At 44.1% G+C, this 21085-nt stretch overlaps 2 protein-coding genes across 2 annotated transcripts in view; both read right to left on the reverse strand.

Moving 5' to 3' along the window:
• Positions 1–8758: 8758 nt before the first annotated feature.
• LOC133449595 (serine/threonine-protein kinase 35-like) lies at positions 8759–11096 on the reverse strand. Its single transcript, XM_061728766.1, has 2 exons — positions 10497–11096; positions 8759–9484 (listed from the first exon to the last, which is right to left on the reverse strand). The coding sequence occupies exons 1-2, from the start codon at positions 10993–10995 to the stop codon at positions 8769–8771; spliced, it is 1215 nt and encodes a 404-aa protein (XP_061584750.1). The 5' UTR covers positions 10996–11096; the 3' UTR covers positions 8759–8768.
• Positions 11097–13486: 2390 nt separating this feature from the next.
• Positions 13487–21085, reverse strand: part of LOC133449051 (helicase with zinc finger domain 2-like) — a 33789-nt gene continuing 26190 nt past the window's right edge. The window contains exons 14-19 of the mRNA XM_061728154.1: positions 20543–20735; positions 19952–20092; positions 19662–19871; positions 17184–17337; positions 15011–15178; positions 13487–13915 (exon numbers count right to left, since the gene is read on the reverse strand). Coding sequence (XP_061584138.1) covers positions 13803–13915; positions 15011–15178; positions 17184–17337; positions 19662–19871; positions 19952–20092; positions 20543–20735 — 979 coding nt within the window. The 3' untranslated portion in view covers positions 13487–13802. The remainder of the gene's footprint in view (positions 13916–15010; positions 15179–17183; positions 17338–19661; positions 19872–19951; positions 20093–20542; positions 20736–21085) is intronic.

A 21085-nucleotide genomic window follows, 5' to 3' on the forward strand; every position in this document is an offset into this window, starting at 1 on the left:
TTGGTTAGTCTCAAAGAAAAAGTTATTCTCTTCGGAAATGTGCCTGCAAAAGTCAGCATCTGCCAGTAAAAGAGGATTCAACCTCCAATGTCTGAATCCCTTCGGCTTCATACTAAAGTGAAGGTCCAACACCACTGTGGCATGATCCGACACTGTAATAGGTAGGTATTGAGCAGAGACAATTGCTGGAATAAGATTTGTATCTATCAAAAAATAGTCTATACGTGAAAATGAACGATGTGCGTGGGAAAAGAAAGAGTATTGTCTTAAAGAGGGATGTAAGAATCTCCAGGGGTCAACAAATCCACATTGATCCATAAATACGGAGAGAGCCTGAGACATTTTCATAGGTGGAGTTAGTCGTGGATGGTCACTAGACCTGTCTAGTGCTGTCAATAACACAGTTCATGTCTCCTCCCATTATCAGTTGTAGTCATCCTAGTTGGGAGCGTACACGGAGGCTAGGATTACAGGCTTTCCATACAGTATGCCACTAACGATAACGTAACGACCGTTGGGGTCTGCTACTATCTTATCTGGCGTAAAATAAACATTTTTCCGGATCAATATAGCTGTGCCCCTAGTTTTAATATTGAATCGGGAATGAAAACTTTGGTCAATCCATGGTCTATTTAATTTTTCATGGTCAGAATTACATAAATGTGTTTCCTGGAGAAACATAATTTCAGCATTTAAGTTTTTGATGTGTGTCATAACCTTAGTGCGTTTGCTCGCTGCGTTTAGCCCACCAGTGTTAAGGGAAATAATCCTCACGGTCCGTCCACCAACCGCGCCCCCATTGTTCAAACTAGCCATGGTTCAGCGCCCTGCAGTAAGATCGTCCAGCCAGCCTCGGGATGTAAGCAGCAAAAAGTGAGTAAGTCACCTGCACGTTGACAGCACAGCGCAAGGTAAATAAAGTCGTAACATAAAAAACAACAAAAACAAAATAACTAAAACAAATACCCCCCCCCCCCCCCCCCCCCCCAATATCAGGCAAAAAGGTCCTTTCCCATTTCTTCCCCGAAATCCCTTTCCACAAAACCAAACTCAAATATCCATACTTCCCTTTCTGCATCACCTGTATTCGTCTTCCTTCGTCTTAACTCTAGCAGCTTATTTAACTCAGTTTAAACCCCCATCATAATTAATTTAAATCCTGAACATATTACCCATAACATTAATGGTGTAACATACGCAGATATGCCAAGGCAAACCCCAAGAATAAATTAGGAAACATACCAGGCATTATTTACTCAGATTTAGACATCATGTGATTGGTAGGAACCGCTCCTCTTCATTATAGCATTAATTTAAAACAATCTATAAATTGACCTCCATTTAACTTAAATAAGGGGACATGCTGTTCAACTGAAATGACATAAGGGATGGAAAGGGGGGATGGCAGTTTTACAGGGGGGATGATTTGGACCGTTTTTATTTCAGGGGGGGATATCCATCCCCCCTCATCCCCCCTCAACTCCAGTACTGGAAGTAACTGACTGTCAGACACACCACGTAAAGAAATACACATTTGGTTAAGAAGAATTGGAGGAGTCCCCCACCTTGTGGCACGCGTGGAGAACAGCAAAGCATTAACGTCATAGAAGTGACTAAAAGGAGAAGAACCAGACATTACAGTCCCCATCTCTTAGAAGAACTTTACCGCCGGCAGGTCAGCAGGAAGCCCAGCCACCACCCAGGAGGCTCTAACACGACTGCAGAGGTCTGTTGGAGTCAGTGGTGAGCTCTCCCATCACACGGCTCTGGTGCACGTACACGAGCACAGTACTGGAGTTGAGGGGGGATGAGGGGGGATGGCATCCCCTCTGAAATAAAAACGGTCCAAATCATCCCCCCCTGAAATAAAAACGGTCCAAATCATCCCCCCTGTAAAACTGCCATCCCTCCTTTCCATCCCTTATGTCATTTCATCAATGGATGTGGTTTTACTGCTATTTCAACATTTAGACTCATCACCAGAAAAATAACTTATTTGACAATTTTCACCTGTTTCAAGTAAATTTTCACTTTAAATAAGTAGAAAAATCTGCCAGTGGGACAAGATTTATCTTCTTATTACAAGCAAAAAAACCTTGTTCCACTGGCAGATTTTTCTACTTATTTTAAGTGAAAATCTACTTGAAACAGGTGAAAATTGTTGTTTTTTCCAGTGATTGTTTTAAGTGTAATGAGATTTTTTAACTAAAATGAGACATTTTAACTAGAAATAAGACAAATATTCTTGTTAAGATTGTGAGTTTTTGCAGTGATCCATGTTACTTATCCTGTGAAGGACAGAGTCATATTGATAAGTTCAGAAAAGTGTTTTTTATTGTTGTGTTTTGATGTATTTGATATAAGCCCAGTGGATATTTAAAGCTTACAGAAGGCTGCATTTAACTGCTGCTATGTCATTCCTGCAGTATTTCTGCAGGTGTTTTGGTCACTGCTATTATTTGTAGTATATTATATTATTTGTAATCAGCACAAATTATCTGTCCCCATATGATCAAATCCACCATCCCCCTGATTTTATTTACATCTCTAGTACTGACCGTGCACATACGTGGCTGCAGAGGGAGGTTTGGCGTTTGTGGGCTGTGGAGGGCATGAGTTCTGACGTGTGCCACACATCAGTAAAATCCAGTACATGTCCAACACTGTTGGGAAACTGGGAAGTCTGGATCTCTGAGCTGAGAACAGGAACCAGCAGCAGCAGCAGCAGCGTCTTCTGCCATGAGGATCCTGCAAATGCACAGAACCCATTGAGCCACTAGAGGGCGCCACACTGCATTAGTAATCCTAAAAACTCACCACCCCCTCGGTTACATGCTGGTCCAACATGGTGAGATGTTCAATGGATTTCTGTGGAGTGTTAAAGGAGTGTTAAGCTTGTCATTAAGTGAATCTAGGAAAAGAAAGAAAATGTATATTTTATGGAATCATTTATTGAATAAATGTTGTAATATATACAGTTTATTTAATTTTAAACTTCTTTAATCTCTCATATGTTACCTTTATATCAATATATTTGAATACACTTTTTGCATATGCTAAGATATTTCATTTTAAATGAGGCGAATCATTTTGAAGGAGGAATCGCCTTGTCCTCTCAAGGACAAATGCTATGTTTTTGATAAATGCGATGTTTTTTGTGAGATGACTTAGATTAAAGCATAAATTATACACCTTGAACACATCTTGAGAACATGATAAGGCAGGGTTTAGCTTTTATGCTCCTCAACTATGGAACAAACTCCCAGAATGCATCGGGGCTGCTGAAACTCTGTGTGTAACCTTAAGTCAAGGTTGAAAATAATCGTATTTGTAGACTGCCGAAAAATAATCTTAAGAGAGACAAATGGATCGCTGCAATTCACAGAAACAACTGGATTCCAGGCACCAAGACGTGGATTTGCGGTTCCCATTTTGTATCAGGTAATGTTGGATTTTTGGGTAGCTAACGTTAAACGGTCAAATCATAAAGTTCAGTGTCCTCATCACTTTAATTTCTACAACAAATCCTGCCTTGAAGTCGGACCAAGCGTCAAGACTTTTGTAAGCCTTGAAGCTTTGCCTCGTGTATTTACCCGGTGTAGAAATTAAGTACATATAAATATCAGGAAACTGGATTTAAACTATATAGTTCCTGCGACTTTACGTAGGAAATTTAAGGTAAATTAGGAAAATGAGATTATTAAATATCTAGGGCCCGGTTTTTCAAAAGGTTTAATCCGGATCAAATTGATCCGGATTTAGTAACCCTTTTTTTTGCTATCCAGGATCACGTAATCCAGTTTACTTTTGAGCCGGTTTTTCAAAGCAACATCGGATTGGATCAATCTGATCCGGATAGAAACTTTTCAGGATCACCAAATCTGGATAACCAGTGCTCAAATAGGGTAGGAAACACAATGTAGAAACTATAGATATGTAAAGAGCAACAAGTAGAATAGCCAGTGTGGGGTCAATGAAGTTTATTTGTATGTGAAACGAAAACACACACACACACACACACACAAAAACACCCTCTTGGAGACCCTGACCAACCTCCTGCATTCTGCCAGAACGAGCAAACAGGACGTGCAACAAGGGACGCAATAGTTAGACACTATTTCTGATTTGGATTTGTTTTGGATTTCAAAAACCAGTGATGCCATTGCCATTGCTTTGTTATTCTGTTTTATCATTGCATGCATCACTAAAAAATCATCTAAAAAAAATATATATATATATTTTTGATTGTGATGAATTATAATTAGTGACAGAATGATATATATTATTTGTGGTCAATATTGACAGCTGTTTGGGGGATTATTTTATGAGGCCAAACTCCTTCTACTTTGCTGTAGGCCTATAGACGAATCCGGCGAAACCCGGAAGTCGAGCGGGCCGCCATTACTGCGGTGGCGGCTCCGCTCCTCCGCTCCAGCCCATAGACATATATACGTATGGATCTATTACTCCGCTCCCTGCCAGGCTCTCTTAATGTATTTGTATCATCGGAAAACTCCTGTCCCGTCACGTGCATTTGTTTTGATAGTGAATGAAGACGGGACGGACTGTCAAAACCACTTTTCTGTTTCACCAAGTGAACAGACGGAACGCAAAAAAAAGATGTTAAACTGCTGGAAAGGAACTGGAATTTACCTGGATACCTTAAACAAGGAAGCCAGGGAGCGGTATATGGAGAAAATAATGATTATTAACGGTTTGATCCATATGAAATCACTACTAGTGGAGCTCCGATGAGGATTTACTGCCGCAGTTCTGCACAACCCACGTCTTACTACCTTGTTTAGTGTTTGACAGCTGCTTTGGTAGATGTTTGACTCGCCATGTGTTTCAATAAATTAGTATAATAGTACAACATACAGTACATCTTTTTTATTACTCTTAATTCTCTTTTCTTTTTTTTTATGCTGAAGAGGCTCCGATGGCGTGAGCAATATTTTTGTTTTCCTCGTGAGATTATTTTTTTCTTCTGCAGCTACAAATAGAGTTAATATTTTTTCCTCAACAAACTAGTTTTATCTGCAGATTGGGGTTATGTATGTATGTATTCTGTATCATCCGGAGCTGAGATAGTTCTGCCCTTCAATTAGAGACCTGTAATTGCGTTTTTTTTCGTCATCGGACGCCAGGCGATCAATAAAATATTCTTGGATACCTAAAATTAAACAAAACATACACAGGTAATATTTAATTGTGCAGAAGTGCCTCGTAAGGAGAGGAGGTGGAGAGAGCTATATTACAGTGTTTAATCATACACTCCCTTATCTCCCTATTCCTCTATTCTTTCCTGCTTATCGCTCAAACAAATCATTATTTATAAATTAACATCAGCATTAATTTAAGATACCTTCATTATTTATGGAAGGCCACTGTCTAACATCATCAATCCAGCTATAATGATGCTGTAGAGCGTCAGGTTACAATAACAGCGCTGCGGTGGCAGATTGACACCTGCCACCGCAGCAATGGCGCCGCCGCAAGATGGCGGCGCACACAAACCGGTCGCCGGATTCGTCTATACTGAAAGGCTGAATACGTTATAACCTACCTAATCACTGTAGCCTGACGGATGAACAAATCAAATTAAAACCTTATGAATAAATAGGATATCTTGTAGGCTATACTGCATGATCCAAATACAGTGTTATTTGATACAATTTTAAAGTTTCATTACATTTTGGGCCTGAAATCTACGCTGAATCCACCCTTCTGATGGGATCAGTTTAATCCCGATTTTTTGGATCAAAGTGATCCCAATCCTACTAAAAAGTTTTGAAAAACCCAAACTGAAGGTTTGATCCAGATCAAAACCAGGATTGGATTACGTGATCTAATCCGATTACGTAATCCGTTTTGTCTTTTGAAAAACCCATTTTCATGATTTGATCCAATCCCTTATCCAAAATCCGAGCGGATTACTTTTGAAAAACCGGGCCTAGGAGTACTCTTGACTAATGATCTTTCAGGGGCTCTTCCGGGCAAACTATATACCAATAGAATAGATGGAATCTGGTGCCCTTTCTGAGCCTTAGCTCAAGAATAAGCACAATAAAAATGAGTGTGCTCCCCCAACTACTTTACCTGTTTAGGAACTTGCCTGTAGAGGTGAGTGAAACTCAGTTTAGGGAATGGGATAAATGGATCTCCAGATTTGTTTGGTAGGGCCGGAAACAGAGAATTAAATATGCCACCCTTAAATTCAATTTATATAGCGTCTAATACAAGGGTGTCCAAAGTGGGTCCTCGAGGGCCGGTGTCCTGGTGCTTTAGATGTGTCCCTTTATTTAATCAAACCGTGATACAAGGAGTTTGGTCATCAACAGAACTATCCAGACTTTGATGACAAGCTGGTGACGACCGTTAATTTGAATCAGGTGTGTTGATGCAGGAAACAACTAAAACATGCAGGACAGGGGCCCACGAGGACCCACTTTGGACATCCCTGCTGTAATACAACAAATGTTGTCTCTAGACGCTTTCCAGAGACCCAGAACATAAACCCCCGAGCAATTATTACATAAACAATGGCAGGTAAAAACTCCCCTAGTGGGAGAAAATCTTAAGCCAAACAGTGGCAAGAAAAACTCCCCACAAAAAGGACTCACAGGTGAAAGGCACCATCAACCTTTATTCCAACTCCGTTCTGACACATTCAAAAACATAAAAACAAGTTTCCAGTTAAAGTGAAGGCTGTGGAAGCATGCAGGAATGAAACCAGCGGGAATAAAGAGGTCCGGTCCAGCACAACGGAGTGTTGCATATCACAGTTTCAGCACAGCAGAGGCCTCCAGAGGCAGCAGCAGCAGAGACGACTGGTCGTCACAGTGGAATAAAACATGGCTTCATGGCAACATGGCGCGTGGAAAACGCCCAGCCGCATCACAAACACTAAAGATGGGCCCCGTTAGGAGAGCAGCTCGGGATTGTCTTTGGAGAGGAAGCACCGACTCAGCAAAGGGAAAACTGAGGTAGGACCTTGCCAAGTCGGGAGTCACAGTTCTGGCGCTGCATTGTGTCCAGATACAAATGTTCCACAACTCTTCAAAACTTCACATTCCACACGTGAACACAGCCGGCTCCGAGCGGCTTTCACAGCAGCTCAGAAACAAAAAGAGAATGATGGTGCTGATCCGAGGGCCTGGCTGGATCACAGGTAGAGGACTTCACAGGAAACCAGAGTCCGGACACATCCAGAGCCCCGGCAGCAGCAGGGACACGGCACAGGAACGTCCTCCTTCCGTCTAGCCATTACAACCTCAGCCAGACCTGGCAGGGCCCCGTCAACCAGGTCAAAGGAAGGAGCAGCAGTGTTTCCATGGAGACGGTGAGGTTGCAGCAGCAGGAGCCTGTAGAGAGAAGGGGGAGAAGACACCTGTAAACCACAGACTAGGGATGCCCCGATACCGATACTGGTATCAGGGCCGATACTGCTCTCATATACTAGTCCTCACACCGATACCACTTCATTGTTGTTGTAGTTACTGGTTAGTGACTCTAGGGGGAGATGTTGAGCTGCAGTCAGCGGCGATGAGAAGAGAGTGATACATGAGTGAGAAGAGAGTGATACGTGAGTGAGAAGAGAGTGATACGTGAGTGAGAAGAGAGTGATACACGAGTGAGAAGAGAGTGATACATGGGTGAGAAGAGAGTGATACATGGGTGAGAAGAGAGTGATACGTGAGTGAGAAGAGAGTGATACATGGGTGAGAAGAGAGTGATACGTGAGTGAGAAGAGAGTGATACACGAGTGAGAAGAGAGTGATACACGAGTGAGAAGAGAGTGATACATGGGTGAGAAGAGAGTGATACATGGGTGAGACTGGCAGCGCCGTTTCAGGCAAGATAGCAACTATTAATGCAGCGGGACGTCAGCGGTGTGGACATATTTCAGAATACGGGACGACAGAAGCAAGACAGACTGAAGCTACGTGCTCTTTTGTGCATTTTATTTTTATATATTTGGCAGATGTAAAGCATACATGTGTATGTTTTCTGTGTTAGTCCATTTAGTTTTTTTTTTTCTTTTAATCAATACTTTAAAAGCTCAGGGATGTTCAAGGAGCAACCCGTTTGTGAACTTTCTGAAGATTTTCTGCACTGTGACTTTGCACTGTCAGTTCCTTTTTCCAATAAATGGTTGGAATTTAATGCTTTTGGTTTTTTTTATCCGATTCATCGATTAATCGAAAAAATAATCGACAGATTAATCGATTATTAAAATAATCATTAGTTGCAGCCCTATTCTTTATATTCTGATGTAAATCAGGGACTATAATGACACTAGTCAGTTTATCTGTAGTGATTAGTCTGTTTTAGATTGGGCGGAGTGATACGCCACAGTACGGCACTAGGTGCTGTGTTGATGTTCTAAAATCCTACACTGTTGAGGGACATTAAAGTACACTGGAACTCAGCAGAAGTTTCCCCGTGTTTATCCTACTCACCACCCCAAAAAGGTTTAATTTAATAAGGTAAGGCTTAACTCTACACCAGCCTTACATCAGTAAAAGTGATCGGGACCAAAACGGTACTAGTTTCTTCTGAGTGGAGGAAGATTTTGGTCAACAGGTCGAGGCGCGTTACTAGTCAACACAATAGATTAATATTAATAACCCAATATCGCGATACAGTTTGTCACCTCCACGACACGTATCGTGAGGTTTTTGTATCGCAAAATTTCGTGGCAGGATATATTGTTACACCCCTAGTTGGCTTTAAAGTGAGACGGTCAGTACCTGTCCAGGTCCGGGTCACGTGGTCCCCATAACCTGGTCCATCCGGCCCTGCAGCTGGAAGGCGTCAGGCCGGTCCTGGGGGTTGACGGCCAGCATGTCCAGCAGCAGCGTCCGCACGGCGGCCGACATGCACGACCGCCGTCGGTGTGGGATGTTCAGGACCATCTTGGGATTCTCCAGCAGCGCCTCGCCCACCGGGACGATGTCGTCTCCCTGCCGGACGTACGTTCCCAGCAGCTCCCGCTTGGACTCCCCGTCCACAAAGGTGATCCTCTCCAGCATGGCCCAGATGACGATGCCCAGGGCGAAGATGTCGGCCTTAGCCGTGTAGTGGCCCTCCCACACCTCCGGGGCCATGTAGAAGTCGGAGCCGCAAGCGGACGACAGCCAGAACTTGTCCAGGCCGCCGTTTCTGTTCTTGTCTTCGCCTTCCTTGGCGTCCCCGGCGTTTCCCAAGCCGGCGCAGACTTTACTGAGACCGAAGTCGGCCACCTTGAGGACCGGAGAGCCCGACTTCTCGGAGATGAGGATGTTGTCGGGTTTCAGGTCCCGGTGCACGATGTTGTTTTGGTGCAGGAAGGCGACGGCGCTGGTCAGCTGCAGCATGAAGCTGCTGTTGGTGCGGGGGTCGGGCCGCCGGGACAGGATGAAGTGGTTGAGATCTCCGCCTTCACAGAACTCCATGACGAACCACAGGTAGCAGGGCTCTGGAGGGCCGAGCAGCCGCTCTCCTGCAACGGCAGCACAACACCGCTCAAACACTTATCAATCTTATGATTGCAATTGGTACATTTCATATACACAAGGAATTCTCAAAAGCGCTCCCATATTTAAATGCTTTCCTTGGAGATTTTAATATACCGGTAGACTCCCTTAAACTTATGTCAAACCAAAAGAGCGAACACACATTGTCATATTATAGAGACCTTTTTTCTATCTTGCTTGATTAAGCTAAATTAATTTTATGTATTTTTTAAAATTATTCGTTTATACATATATATCATTTTATATTGTATACTGTATCGCACAAGTTTTTGTGTATAAATGTTTGGCTGAATGTCTGTATGTTCTAAATCTCTAAAATGCTCAATAACAACTAAAGGGTCTAAAAGCCATGGTTGATGGTTTTTAAAGCTAAAAACCAACCAACGTTTTGAGGGAACGCATTAAAGAGCCGCTCGTATTTTTTGCGTACAAAAAGAAAGCCAGTTAAAGTTTACAACAAGTCACGTGACCCGTGTAGGATTAATGTTGACACGCTCATATTTGGAGAGGAATGTTGGTGTCATGGTTTCCTGCGTGACCCCCCAGGTGGACCTACAGGACTGTCTCAGAAAATTTGAATATTGTGATAAAAAATTTTATTTTCTGTAATGCAATTAAAAAAACAAAAATGTCATACATTCTGGATTCATTACAAATCAACTGAAATATTGCAAGCCTTTTATTATTTTAATATTGCTGATTATGGCTTACAGTTTAAGATTCCCAGAATATTCTAATTTTTTGAGATAGGATATTTGAGTTTTCTTAAGCTGTAAGCCATGATCAGCAATATTAAAATAATAAAAGGCTTGCAATATTTCAGTTGATTTGTAATGAATCCAGAATGTATGACATTTTTGCATTACAGAAAATAAAAGGACTTTATCACAATATTCTAATTTTCTGAGACAGTCCTGTAGGTTTTCCTGGTTTCCCCCCAGGTGTTTTCCTGACCCCCCTACCCCCGGGTGTTCCTACCCTTCAGCGAGGTCTCCACCAGCCGCAGGTAGGGCTTGCAGCGCCGGTTCCCGCGGCTCATCCTCTGGGCCAGGCCGTCCCTCTGCAGCACGCAGTCCTCCAGCTGCACCACGTGGTCGCAGCGCCGCTCCAGGCTGGCCAGCGCCCAGAACTCCCGCAGCGCCAGCTCCACGTTCTCCGGGGCGTCGCAGCGGAGCTTCTTCACGGCCACCCGGGCCCCCGAGCCGCGGGCCGCGGCCTCGTACACCACCCCGTACATGCCCCGGCCGACCTCCCGCAGCAGGCGGTAGCGGGGAGCCCCGGGGACGGCGGGGACCTCCATGCCGCGGTGCGCATGCGCGTTCCCCGCCGCGCCGGGGACCTCCATGCCGCGGTGCGCCTGCGCGTTCCCCGCCGCCAGGCAGCGCAGCCCGCCGGAGGGGCGGCCCGGGGCTCCGCGGCCTCCCGGGGCTCCGTGGTCCGGGGCTCGCCGCCACGTCCTACCACTACCGACATCCATACGACCACGCAGACTCCGAGCCGTTCCAGCGGTCCGGGGGACCGCGGACAAACATCCTGCCGCCTGGATCCAGACCGGTCCCGATCAAGCCGGAGGAGACTTGTTCTCTGGCGACGACGGGGGGGCGGGGCTACACTCCCGCTGGCAGCTCATTGGCCAGAGACTGCTCTGTCATAGGACAAGCCTCCGGCGTGGGCGGGGCTAAAGCCAGAGACTGCTCTGTCATTGGCCAAACCTCCGGCGTGGGCGGGGCTACACTCACGCTGGCAGGTCATACATAGACATGCCGTACTAAACAGTATTTACAAAAAAGTATACTTAAATCGGCACACTTTTGAGTAAATATCAGTAGTATGCATTAATTCGGACATACTATTAAGAGTGCACACGTCACGGAAGAAGTGACGTGTCACAACAGCAGTAGCAGCACCTCTCCGCTCTTTCCTGTTTATTCCGGCCCAAACAAGATGACATTATATAATATTATTATATACAAATATCATAATATTAATATTATATAATAATATTATTATACTTAATATTATACTTATGACATATACGTCTCACTGAGCAACCAAACGCAGCTGCATTGCATTGTGGGAAGTTTCTGCTTAGCTAGTGTCCATCAATCCACACTAAAAAAATTATCCGGAATGAGTATGGATAGTACATACTATTGAGTACGTTCTAATGTTTTGGACGCACTAAAAAATCTTGCATTCTCATTTTGCATACTCATTAGGGTGGAAGTACAGTATGTGATTTTGGCCGCAGGGATAGACGTAGACGCCCCATGGAGCTGCTGCGATACATCAAGTGCGTGTGCATTCACACACGCACTTATAAGTATATAAGTGCGTGTGTGAATGAATAAATGAGACGTAAAACGTACATTTCTTTGTAGAAAGGCGCTTTTTGAAAATAAGTCAATTTACTTGTATTAGTTTACAGCGCAGTCTTGCCACATCCAATATGGAGGCGGCGTTGACGTACGGCTCAGCGCTCGATGGGGCGGATATGGATACATGTCTATGGTATCACCTGGCAGAGCCGCCATGTTGGAAGCTACTTTAGCTTAGCTTAGCAGCTCTTCAGACCACTGCACTGTGTACAGACGTGCTCCCTCTTCGTTGTGTAGCCTACCGGTACTTGTAATCGTTACTTTCCGTTATTCTGTAACCATGGTAACCCGTTGCTGTGTTGTAGCTGCAGCAGCTCCACACATCACAGACGTTGAGAAAAGATCGCTAATGGTTTAACTTTTCACCCCTTTCCTGCTCGGAGTCAGAACCACGGAGGCCGAGTATCTGAGATAACAGAGAGTCGTCGGCTCGGTTGGATCGCGACTGTAACGACCAAACATAACCTTCCACAGTAAACCACAAACAAACACTCACACAGACCGGGTCGGATCATTCACACGGGTTTTATTCCCCACTTCTCCAGCTAAACGCAGTTGCTGGCCAGCTCTCTGCGGTGCGATTAACCCCAATCTTCAGATAAAACTAGTTTGTTGAGGAATAAATATTAACTATTTGTAGCTGCAGAGGAAAAAAACAATCCCACGAGGAAAACAAAAATATTGCTCACGCCTCGGAGCCTCTTCCTCATAATATAGAGGTCAATAAAAAGAAAAGAAAAAAGTAAGAGTAATACAAAACACGTACTGTATGTTGTGCTATTATACTAATTTATTGAAACACATGGCGAGTCAAACATTTACCAAAGCAGCTGCCAAACACTCCTAAACAAGGTAGCCGGAGACGGTGGTTCTGCAGAACTGCGGCAGTAAATCCTTCTAAAGAGTGGTGCTCCGACGAGGAGCTCCACTCTTTAGAAGGGATTTCATCTGGACCCAAACCGTTAATAATCATTATTTTCTCCATATACTGCTCCCTGGCTTCCTTGTTTAAGGTATCCCAGTAAATTCCAGTTCCTTTCCGGCATTTTAACATCTTTTTTTTGCGTTCCGTCTGTTTACTTGGTGCTACTACACTGCGGTTTGTTTACACTCACGAGGCTGCCAACACGGCCACCGCGTCCCAGAATGCAACTTGGTGACCAAGCCCTATTACTTTATAGAAAGGCTATGGGTCATAGGCCAAACCTCTGGCGTGGGCGGGGCTAACGCCAGAGACTGCTCTGTCATAGGCCAAGCCTCCGGCGTGGGCGGGGCTAAGGCCAGAGACTGCTCTGTCATAGGCCAAGCCTCCGGCATGGGCGGGGGCTACAGTCAGGCTAGGTAGGTACTGGTGGAAAAGCGCCACTACTGTAATCTGTAATGATATCAGCGCACATTTGCACTCACACATTTAGGATCAAAAGCCTCAGTACTAACTTTTCCAGGACTGTTTGTATTCTTTTTGAGCCAAGGCTACCAATAAACGAGTGACAAGAAACGAGTTTTTGCACCCAAAAGCCAAACAGGACTCAAACTTTAAGGACTCAAAGGGATTTGAACCAGCAACCTCCCTGTTGCGAGGAGGCAGTGCTGACCACTACTCCACAACTAAAGCTGTCCGGTCGAGGAGAAAAAAAAAAGCAACATAAAGAATTGATAAATATACTTTACTGTTTTTTTTGTACATTTATATACAGTTTTTTTTTTTCAAAACTGCTGACATAAAGAAAGACTAAAAACATCTTGAAATATACAAACTTTTCATTTTGGTCCTTGCTTGTTTAGCGGAGATTAAAAAGATGTGATAAAAGCTCAACATTGGCGCTAAAACTGCAGAAAAAGTCGTTAGAAAAACATGTGTGAGCTGCTGATTGTAGAAGAGGCGTCGGTCAGCGGAGCTGCCGCCTCAGGCCAATGAGGCCACCGAGATCTTGTCAGCCTTGGTCACGGCGTTGTGGCGAGTGTAGTGGTCCAGGAGGTGTTTCCACGTTCTACTGCACCTCAGCAGCTTCTGGTTACCTGAAAGAGAATTCAGATGTTAGTTTGCGTTTCACCAACATACACATTTCAGCTGGTCCCGGTCAGATACCAGCTGGACACAAGTGACGGCACAGAGGTCTCTGGCGCCGTTTCCTTTGCCGAGATCGCAACCAAAGCAATCTCCTCTTCATCCAATGTTGTCATGTTTATTGTTCTAATCTGTTACTGCTACTAAATATTTAATCACTTTTCCAACTGTTGCTCTGCTTACTGCCCCCTATTGGTCACCGCCGGTACGATGCGCTCTCCTCACGTACTACGCGGTTGGTGGTGCACGCGAACGGATGCAATCGCAAGCACCAACTGCAAGCATATCCCAGGCTTAAGGGGGGGCCCTCCTAGTGGCTTATTCAAGTTGTAGACAGGAAGGGGGTATAGAAAGAGAATGGGGATGACATGCAGCAAAGGTGCGCAGGCCGGGACTCAAACCTGCGATCTCTGCAGCCTCAGTATATGAGCTGCTTGCTTAACCCACTGTACCACCGGGCGACTCAAAACCACAGTTCCTTGACTGACCCCTAGGCTTCCACGGGGGGTCAATCTCCACTGACCTCCATGTCTCAATGTCCAACCCCACAGTTGAAATAGTGGAAACCACAGCATCGTTCGGGGCGTGGTCTTCTGAAGAGCTAGCTGTCGCCTTAGCTCCTTAGCACCAGTCAACTTCAGAGCCATGAATAAAAACAGAACACATTCTTATTTTAAAGATAATATGACTGGTTGTGCTGCTAACTGTATCAAGTAACGGGTACAGCGGTTCTGGTGGGCCTGGAATGGTTTGGTAATGAAGTATACCAAACCACATTGAACATGTATACGCTACTCTTGATCATTTGTGTTGTGTTTTTTGGTGTATTTTGCTGTGTGAGGCCTTGTTTACATGGCTTGATGATAGTAACGCTTCTCTTACACATGACACATTATCAGGCGCTTTCTGCTGGTCAGAAAAACCAGATCTCTGATATTGACTGGTGAGCTGACGGCCATCATTCCATGATTCCAGAAACTACTTTGAGCCAAGCATTCACTCAGATCCTCACACCAGCCAGTATGTGAGAGAAGAGGCGGTCTCACCGATGATGCACAGTCCCTCCTTAGCTCTGGTGATGGCCACGTTTATCTGGTTGGGGTCCCCCACGAAGCCCAGGTTCTTGGACAACCAAGCACCGTCCGGTTCATCCACTATCTCTTTGCTTGGAAGGGAGCACACTGTTGACAAAATGACGTAACGCCATTCACTTCCTGCAAGAAAAAGAGATGGTTTCAACACAGTGGCGTAGGTAGAAATATTTTTTGGGGTAGGCCAGGACAAAAATGGGTGGGCCATATTATCCCAGAAAAAGCAGACTTATAAAAACGTTTAAGCAGAAAACATGACAGACAGATTAAAGGCAGTGTCAATTTGACTTTGTAATCTGCATTACAAATGCATAGGTCTATATAGGCTATATAAGTTATTTATATATAGGTTATATAGGTTATTTAGCAGGATAACATATGTCTCGTTCATCCTGACGCGCAGCAGAAACAGACTGCAGGAAGCCGCTGCGCATGCTCAGCAGGCTCATTTATATGCAAATACAGTTATCAAGTACTTTGCATTGCCCATTTATGGTATGAAGTGGGCGTGTAGAGGGCGGGATATGAGGACAATTCACCTGCGCAACCTTCCAGCTGGACTGTGATTTATAAAGCGAACATTGCGTGCAGATGTGCGTGCACACGGTTTTATAAATCTGGATTTTTTTTGTGCGCACGCCATTTTCGGCTTTTGAGCACACGTACACTTTTAGTATGAATCCTACACACTTTTATAAATGAGGCCCCTGATGATTAGCAGCCCCAGGCTGCGCTTTATCTTCTTAAATCCCATGGGTGCAGATAGGGGGGTACTTAGTGTTACCCACATGGAGAACGGACCAATGTCTTAGCATTGCCTATTTTTTAATAGTTTTTTATTTGTTTTGTTGTTGTCTTTGTTTTTTTGACATGGTAAAAAAAAGTTGTATATCATGGTTAGTCTGAAGATGTATTTAATAATTAAACCCACTGTGGTCAATTTATTATGGTGAAAAAATAATCAAAAAAGGGTTATCTTGTGTACCGAGAGGTCATTTAGTTAAACCGGATCAGCAACCCGTGGCTCTTTAGCGCCGCCCTAGTGACTCCTGGACCTTTTTCAAAAATGTTTGAAAATGGAAATAGATGGGGGAAGGAAATATATCTTTTGTTTTAATATGGTTTCTGCAGACAACCAAACATGACACAAACATTCTTAACGTTTTCCAAAGCTGTAAAAATGTGTAGAATAAATATTACATTTCAACATTTCTTTTAACAAAGTTTTGCGTCAGAGCCACACGTTTCTACCAGCAGGGCGGCACCAGGCAGGTGGCTGTTGGAAACAAACCGGCCAAAGGGATTGTTTCCAAAGGGAAAAAAAGAGAAAAATAACTGAGGATAACAGAGGATTCAATGTTTCTTGGAGCGAATCATTTGCATTCATTGCCTGAATGTTTGCTCTGCAGCGAGAAGTTGTCCAATAACAAAAAGAGGCATGTGGAAAGACATTTCCAGGGAAGGAAATGCTACATTTGCAGCCGAATACCCAGTTGGGAGTGACAGAAAAAGTGCGATTGCGTTAATCTTGGAGAAATTAGTGGAGCGCAAAAATAGATTTAAGAAGATTTAAACTCCATTACTGCTACAAGTTTTGTTGCAACTGGGGAGATAATAAAGCGTGGAAAACTGTTTGCAGACTTCAAAAACAAAACCGAGATAATACAGACTCTCTCCGCTCAGAGAGTGAAGGAAAGGGCCATTAAAACAGCAGCAACATCACCGATCAGCAAATCAAGGACATAAATTCAGCACCAGCTACTCAATTATTGTGCTGAGTCGTGTGATGTGATCGATATTGAGCAGACTGCGCTTTTACGCAGGTATATGAACTCTTATGTATTTGTAGCCAACTTGGTCATTTTGATAGTAGGCTAATATAACTAATATAGAAACATGCAGCATGTGTTGCCTTCATTCTAAGGCTTATACAAGACTTTTCATTTTTTGCGGCTCCAGACATATTAGTTTTTTGTTTTTTTGTTCCAATATGGCTCTTTCAACATTTTGGGTTGCCGACCCCTGAGTTAAACTCGAGAACCATCTGGAACTCTCTGGGTGCAGAGACACGGACGCTCAGTAAAGGCCAGCTTTTTTCAAACCAGTACCAGGTTCTGCAAAAACTTACCTTGGCTTTTTATGATGGTGGTCACCAGGATTTCAGCTAGATTCTTCCTCTTCAGCTCCTCTCTGATCTCTGACACTTGGGCATTGTAGGGCGACAGAACCACGATATTCTTCTGCGCCACTTTTCCATCCACCAGCTTTTTAGCAATCGCTACCTGCAAAGGACGCACGGCAAGAATTGGAAAGAAAAAGTGTCAGAGAAAGCACCACGAGGCCTCCATAGGTGAACATTTTTGTCTTCAGGTAATGAGGAGTCTGATATAGTTAAGGTCAAAATCCTTAGCTACCTTTAAGAAATAAAACAAAACCATGAACCTTTCCCTGGAAATGACAATAACCAAAAGGGTTCCAAGTTAAATAATTATACTGTATCTCACTGATCTGTTGAACAAAAAAAAAATAAAACAGAAAAACTAATGTGTCAAGGCCAAAACAATGTAATAATAATTAAATCAGTAGCATAACCTTTCTGACATGCAAGCCTCCTCTGGTAGCTCCTAACAAAGTTGACTTGTGTCTCTTGAGGGATCTTAAAGGGGACCTATTATGAAAAATAGGTTTTTTCTGTCTTTAACATATATAAAGTGGTCTCCCCACAGCCTGCCAACTCAGAGAAGGAGGAAAGCAACCAGATTCTGCAGTGTCTGTACAGCCGCCCGGATGATAAAGACATGGCTTAGAGGCTGAATTTCTAATTTATTTAGCAAAAACAATCAAAAGCTTGTTTTTAAGACATTCAAGGCCTGTTTAAAATAGGTATTAGATGCCATAATAGGTCACCTTTAAGTCACTTTTATGGATAATCGTCCCGGATCATTCAGATTGGTGGTTTCAGAGTATTAACATTAAATTTGAGCTCCTTTCTTACTGATTATCAACAGTCCTGGAATCTGAGGATCGACCAACACTTTTAAACTGTGGTTGTCCTTTAAAATGTTTAGGATTCATTTAGATGTATAATGTGGCCATATTCTTGATGGAAGACCCAGTAGCAACATAAAGAGGAATTGGAACCAGATCTCTTTGCATTATTCCTCACAATAAAAACATAATCCTCTTTTTCCATGATCCATGGAGCTGAAGGCTTCCTGTAGCTCATCAAAACACCCCAAACACTGTGCTTCTCCCACCATGCCTCACTATGGGAACTGGGTTTTGGAGTTGAAGGCCAAACCAAAGCAGCATCCATGTGTCCAAACTGCTGAAGCTTGGTCTCATGTGTCTGAATTGCAGGCTGATTTCTTGCCTTGTTGGCACGGCCACATCAATTCTTCATGCAGATCTAACAGGCGTCTCATGGAGTCATTTCAGGAAGAACCAAATGTTTACCGATTACTTGGGTGAGGTTTGAAAGCAAAAATGATTTAGACTACTTAATTTTTCACCACATTTTGTATGAAAGAAAACTTAAATGTTTTCTTTACACTCAAAAATGAACCAAATGTGGGCCTAAACGCAGAGGAATGTTTGCTACGTTAAGTGTTATGAACGATGCCGTCACCGCTCAGTTATTTTGGGAGATGTTTCATAGTTCTTTGGGGATTAACCATTTTGACCACAAGTGTTAGTATTTCTTTTAATTTGATGTTTTTTGCTGTTGTGTGTGTGGGATCGTCTGTAGTTCCTCCACAGTAGAGATTGTAGCTGGGTGCTTTCAGACCTGTGGCCCATTTGTTTTGTCCCGGTTCAGGGGCTAAATCGATACAGTTGTTTTGTTTTTCGTTTGTGGGGTTTGTGTTCACAAGACAACTATCTGTAGCGGTTCAAAGCTGTTAACAAATGCCATGAGAACCAACTGTTCACTCATTGGTCAGAAATGAACGCGGAAGGAGTTCCCTCTTCCGTACCCCGGGAAAAACAACAATGGTTATAAAACCTTTCACAGAGAGGGCGCAAAGCGCAGACCGCCACTGGCAATCCCGTTCATTGTGTACTGTATGTGCGTTTGCGCCGCGCCTGCCTGCCCGAATTGAACATTTTTTAATTTCCCCGTGCCACACTATGACGACATCTCGGCACGTCCAATAGGAGATAAGGGAGAAGAGACAGAAGGGTGAAGAAAGAAAGTTGTGTCCAATGGGAGAGAAGGTGGTGGAGGCTCTGCATCCTACCCGGCAGTGGGCGCGGTGCAAACTGCGCTCTATGTGAAAGCAGCTTATGAGTGAGTTGTGTGGGTTGCTGTGTGGATTATGTTCTCACTGCAAACGAACCGCTCCAGGTCTGGAATGGAAGCGAGCCGAGACCACCTCTCCTAGGATCTCGGCTCACTTGTTTTGTCCCGTATCCAAGCGTGATTGCTGTGTTCACATGTACCAAACCATCCGATCTTTAGGGGGAAACGCTCCCTGTTTCGGAACAACTGCTCCAAACGGGACAGGTGTGAACGCACCCTTAAACGCAGGATCCAGCTGCATATTCGATCTAACTGATCTGAACGTTGGAGATATGGACAGAAAAGTGTGGGTGTGCGGTGTAGTACCACTTTGTCTCTCTCTCTGCGGTTGGCTTTGGAGTTGTTGCTGCCCTTGGCCGTCTTGACAACGAGACGAACAGTCTCGCCCTTCACATGCCCAAAGACGACCGGCATCGTCCTGCCGTCGACACGCAGGACACTGTTCGGCCAGTTCACCCCAGTCCTCAGCCTGTTGTCATAAAACTCCTTCGACGGGAACTTGCAAATTTCCTCGTGCTATCAAAGGACAATTAACATTAAAATGAATATCACACATGATCCACCGCAGCCGTAACGTGTAGGTGAGATATTCTCACCATTCTGTACTGCGTGTCCAGCATCACAGTCCTTTTGCCATTGTAATAGCGCTCAAAAAGAGATTTGACCATCCCCAGCTTCTTCACATGCTCATTTTTGACGATGGGTCGCAGCTGCTTGTGGTCACCAATAAGAACAATCTGAAAGCCATAAATGTGCATGAGGTAAATCTGAAGGCATCCTCTGCAAAGGTTGTGCAAAAGTTTTTCCATCAAATGACTTTGATATTCCTACATTTTAGAAACTATGAGATGTAATTTAATTTATTTAATTATTATTTATAATTTATGTGGGAAAATAAATGTAATCACAATACGTGAGGAATGAAGGGTTAGGAATCAGAAAGGCAACATTTGGATTTTCTCCTTCTGATACAGTTTTTTAAAGAGAAGGAGGAGCTTAATAAAAGCTCTTGGGGGTCACGACTGTCACACGGAGATGGCATGTCATATTACCTGCTAAATATTGTTTTCTTGCAGTATCTTCAGGAGCACAGTTGTATTTACTTTGGATTTGGTTAGTTGTAAAGAAGCCCTTCAATAAAACTTGTCCTAACTCCAGTATTTTTCTGGGAATGAGTGGAAACCCACCTGCTCAGGGTTGTTGCTGACCAACGGGATCAGTGCCTGCGGTTCGGTGGCCATGGCACATTCATCGATGAGGATCTGACGTGCGCTGACCGACGACTTCATGCTGCCTGTAGAGGACTGGGTGCACGTGCACAGTATGATGTCATGCTGTTTGAGCTCATGTTTCCGAGCTTTACTGAGAAGGTCTTTGTATCTAGGAGGAAAACACCTCAGACAGTAAGAACCGTTGAACTGGTCTCGTTTAAATGTGACCATTTTATAGCAGTGGCAGGGCACCGGGGGTGGATGAGATTCGCCCTGAGTACCTCAAGTCTCTGGATGTCGTAGGGCTATTTTGGTTGACACGCCTCTGAAACATTGCATGGAGGAAGGGGACAGTACCGCTGGAGTGACAAACCGGGGTGGTGGTCCCTCTGTTTAAAAAGGGGGACCGGAGAGTGTGTTCCAACTACAGGGGGATCACACTTCTCAGCCTCCCCGGGAATGTCTACGCCAGGGTACTGGAGAGGAGAATACGGCCGATAGTTGAACCTCGGATTCAGG

Source organism: Cololabis saira, chromosome 8, assembly GCF_033807715.1.
Source record: "Cololabis saira isolate AMF1-May2022 chromosome 8, fColSai1.1, whole genome shotgun sequence".
In the NCBI taxonomy this organism is placed as follows: Eukaryota; Metazoa; Chordata; class Actinopteri; order Beloniformes; family Belonidae; genus Cololabis; species Cololabis saira.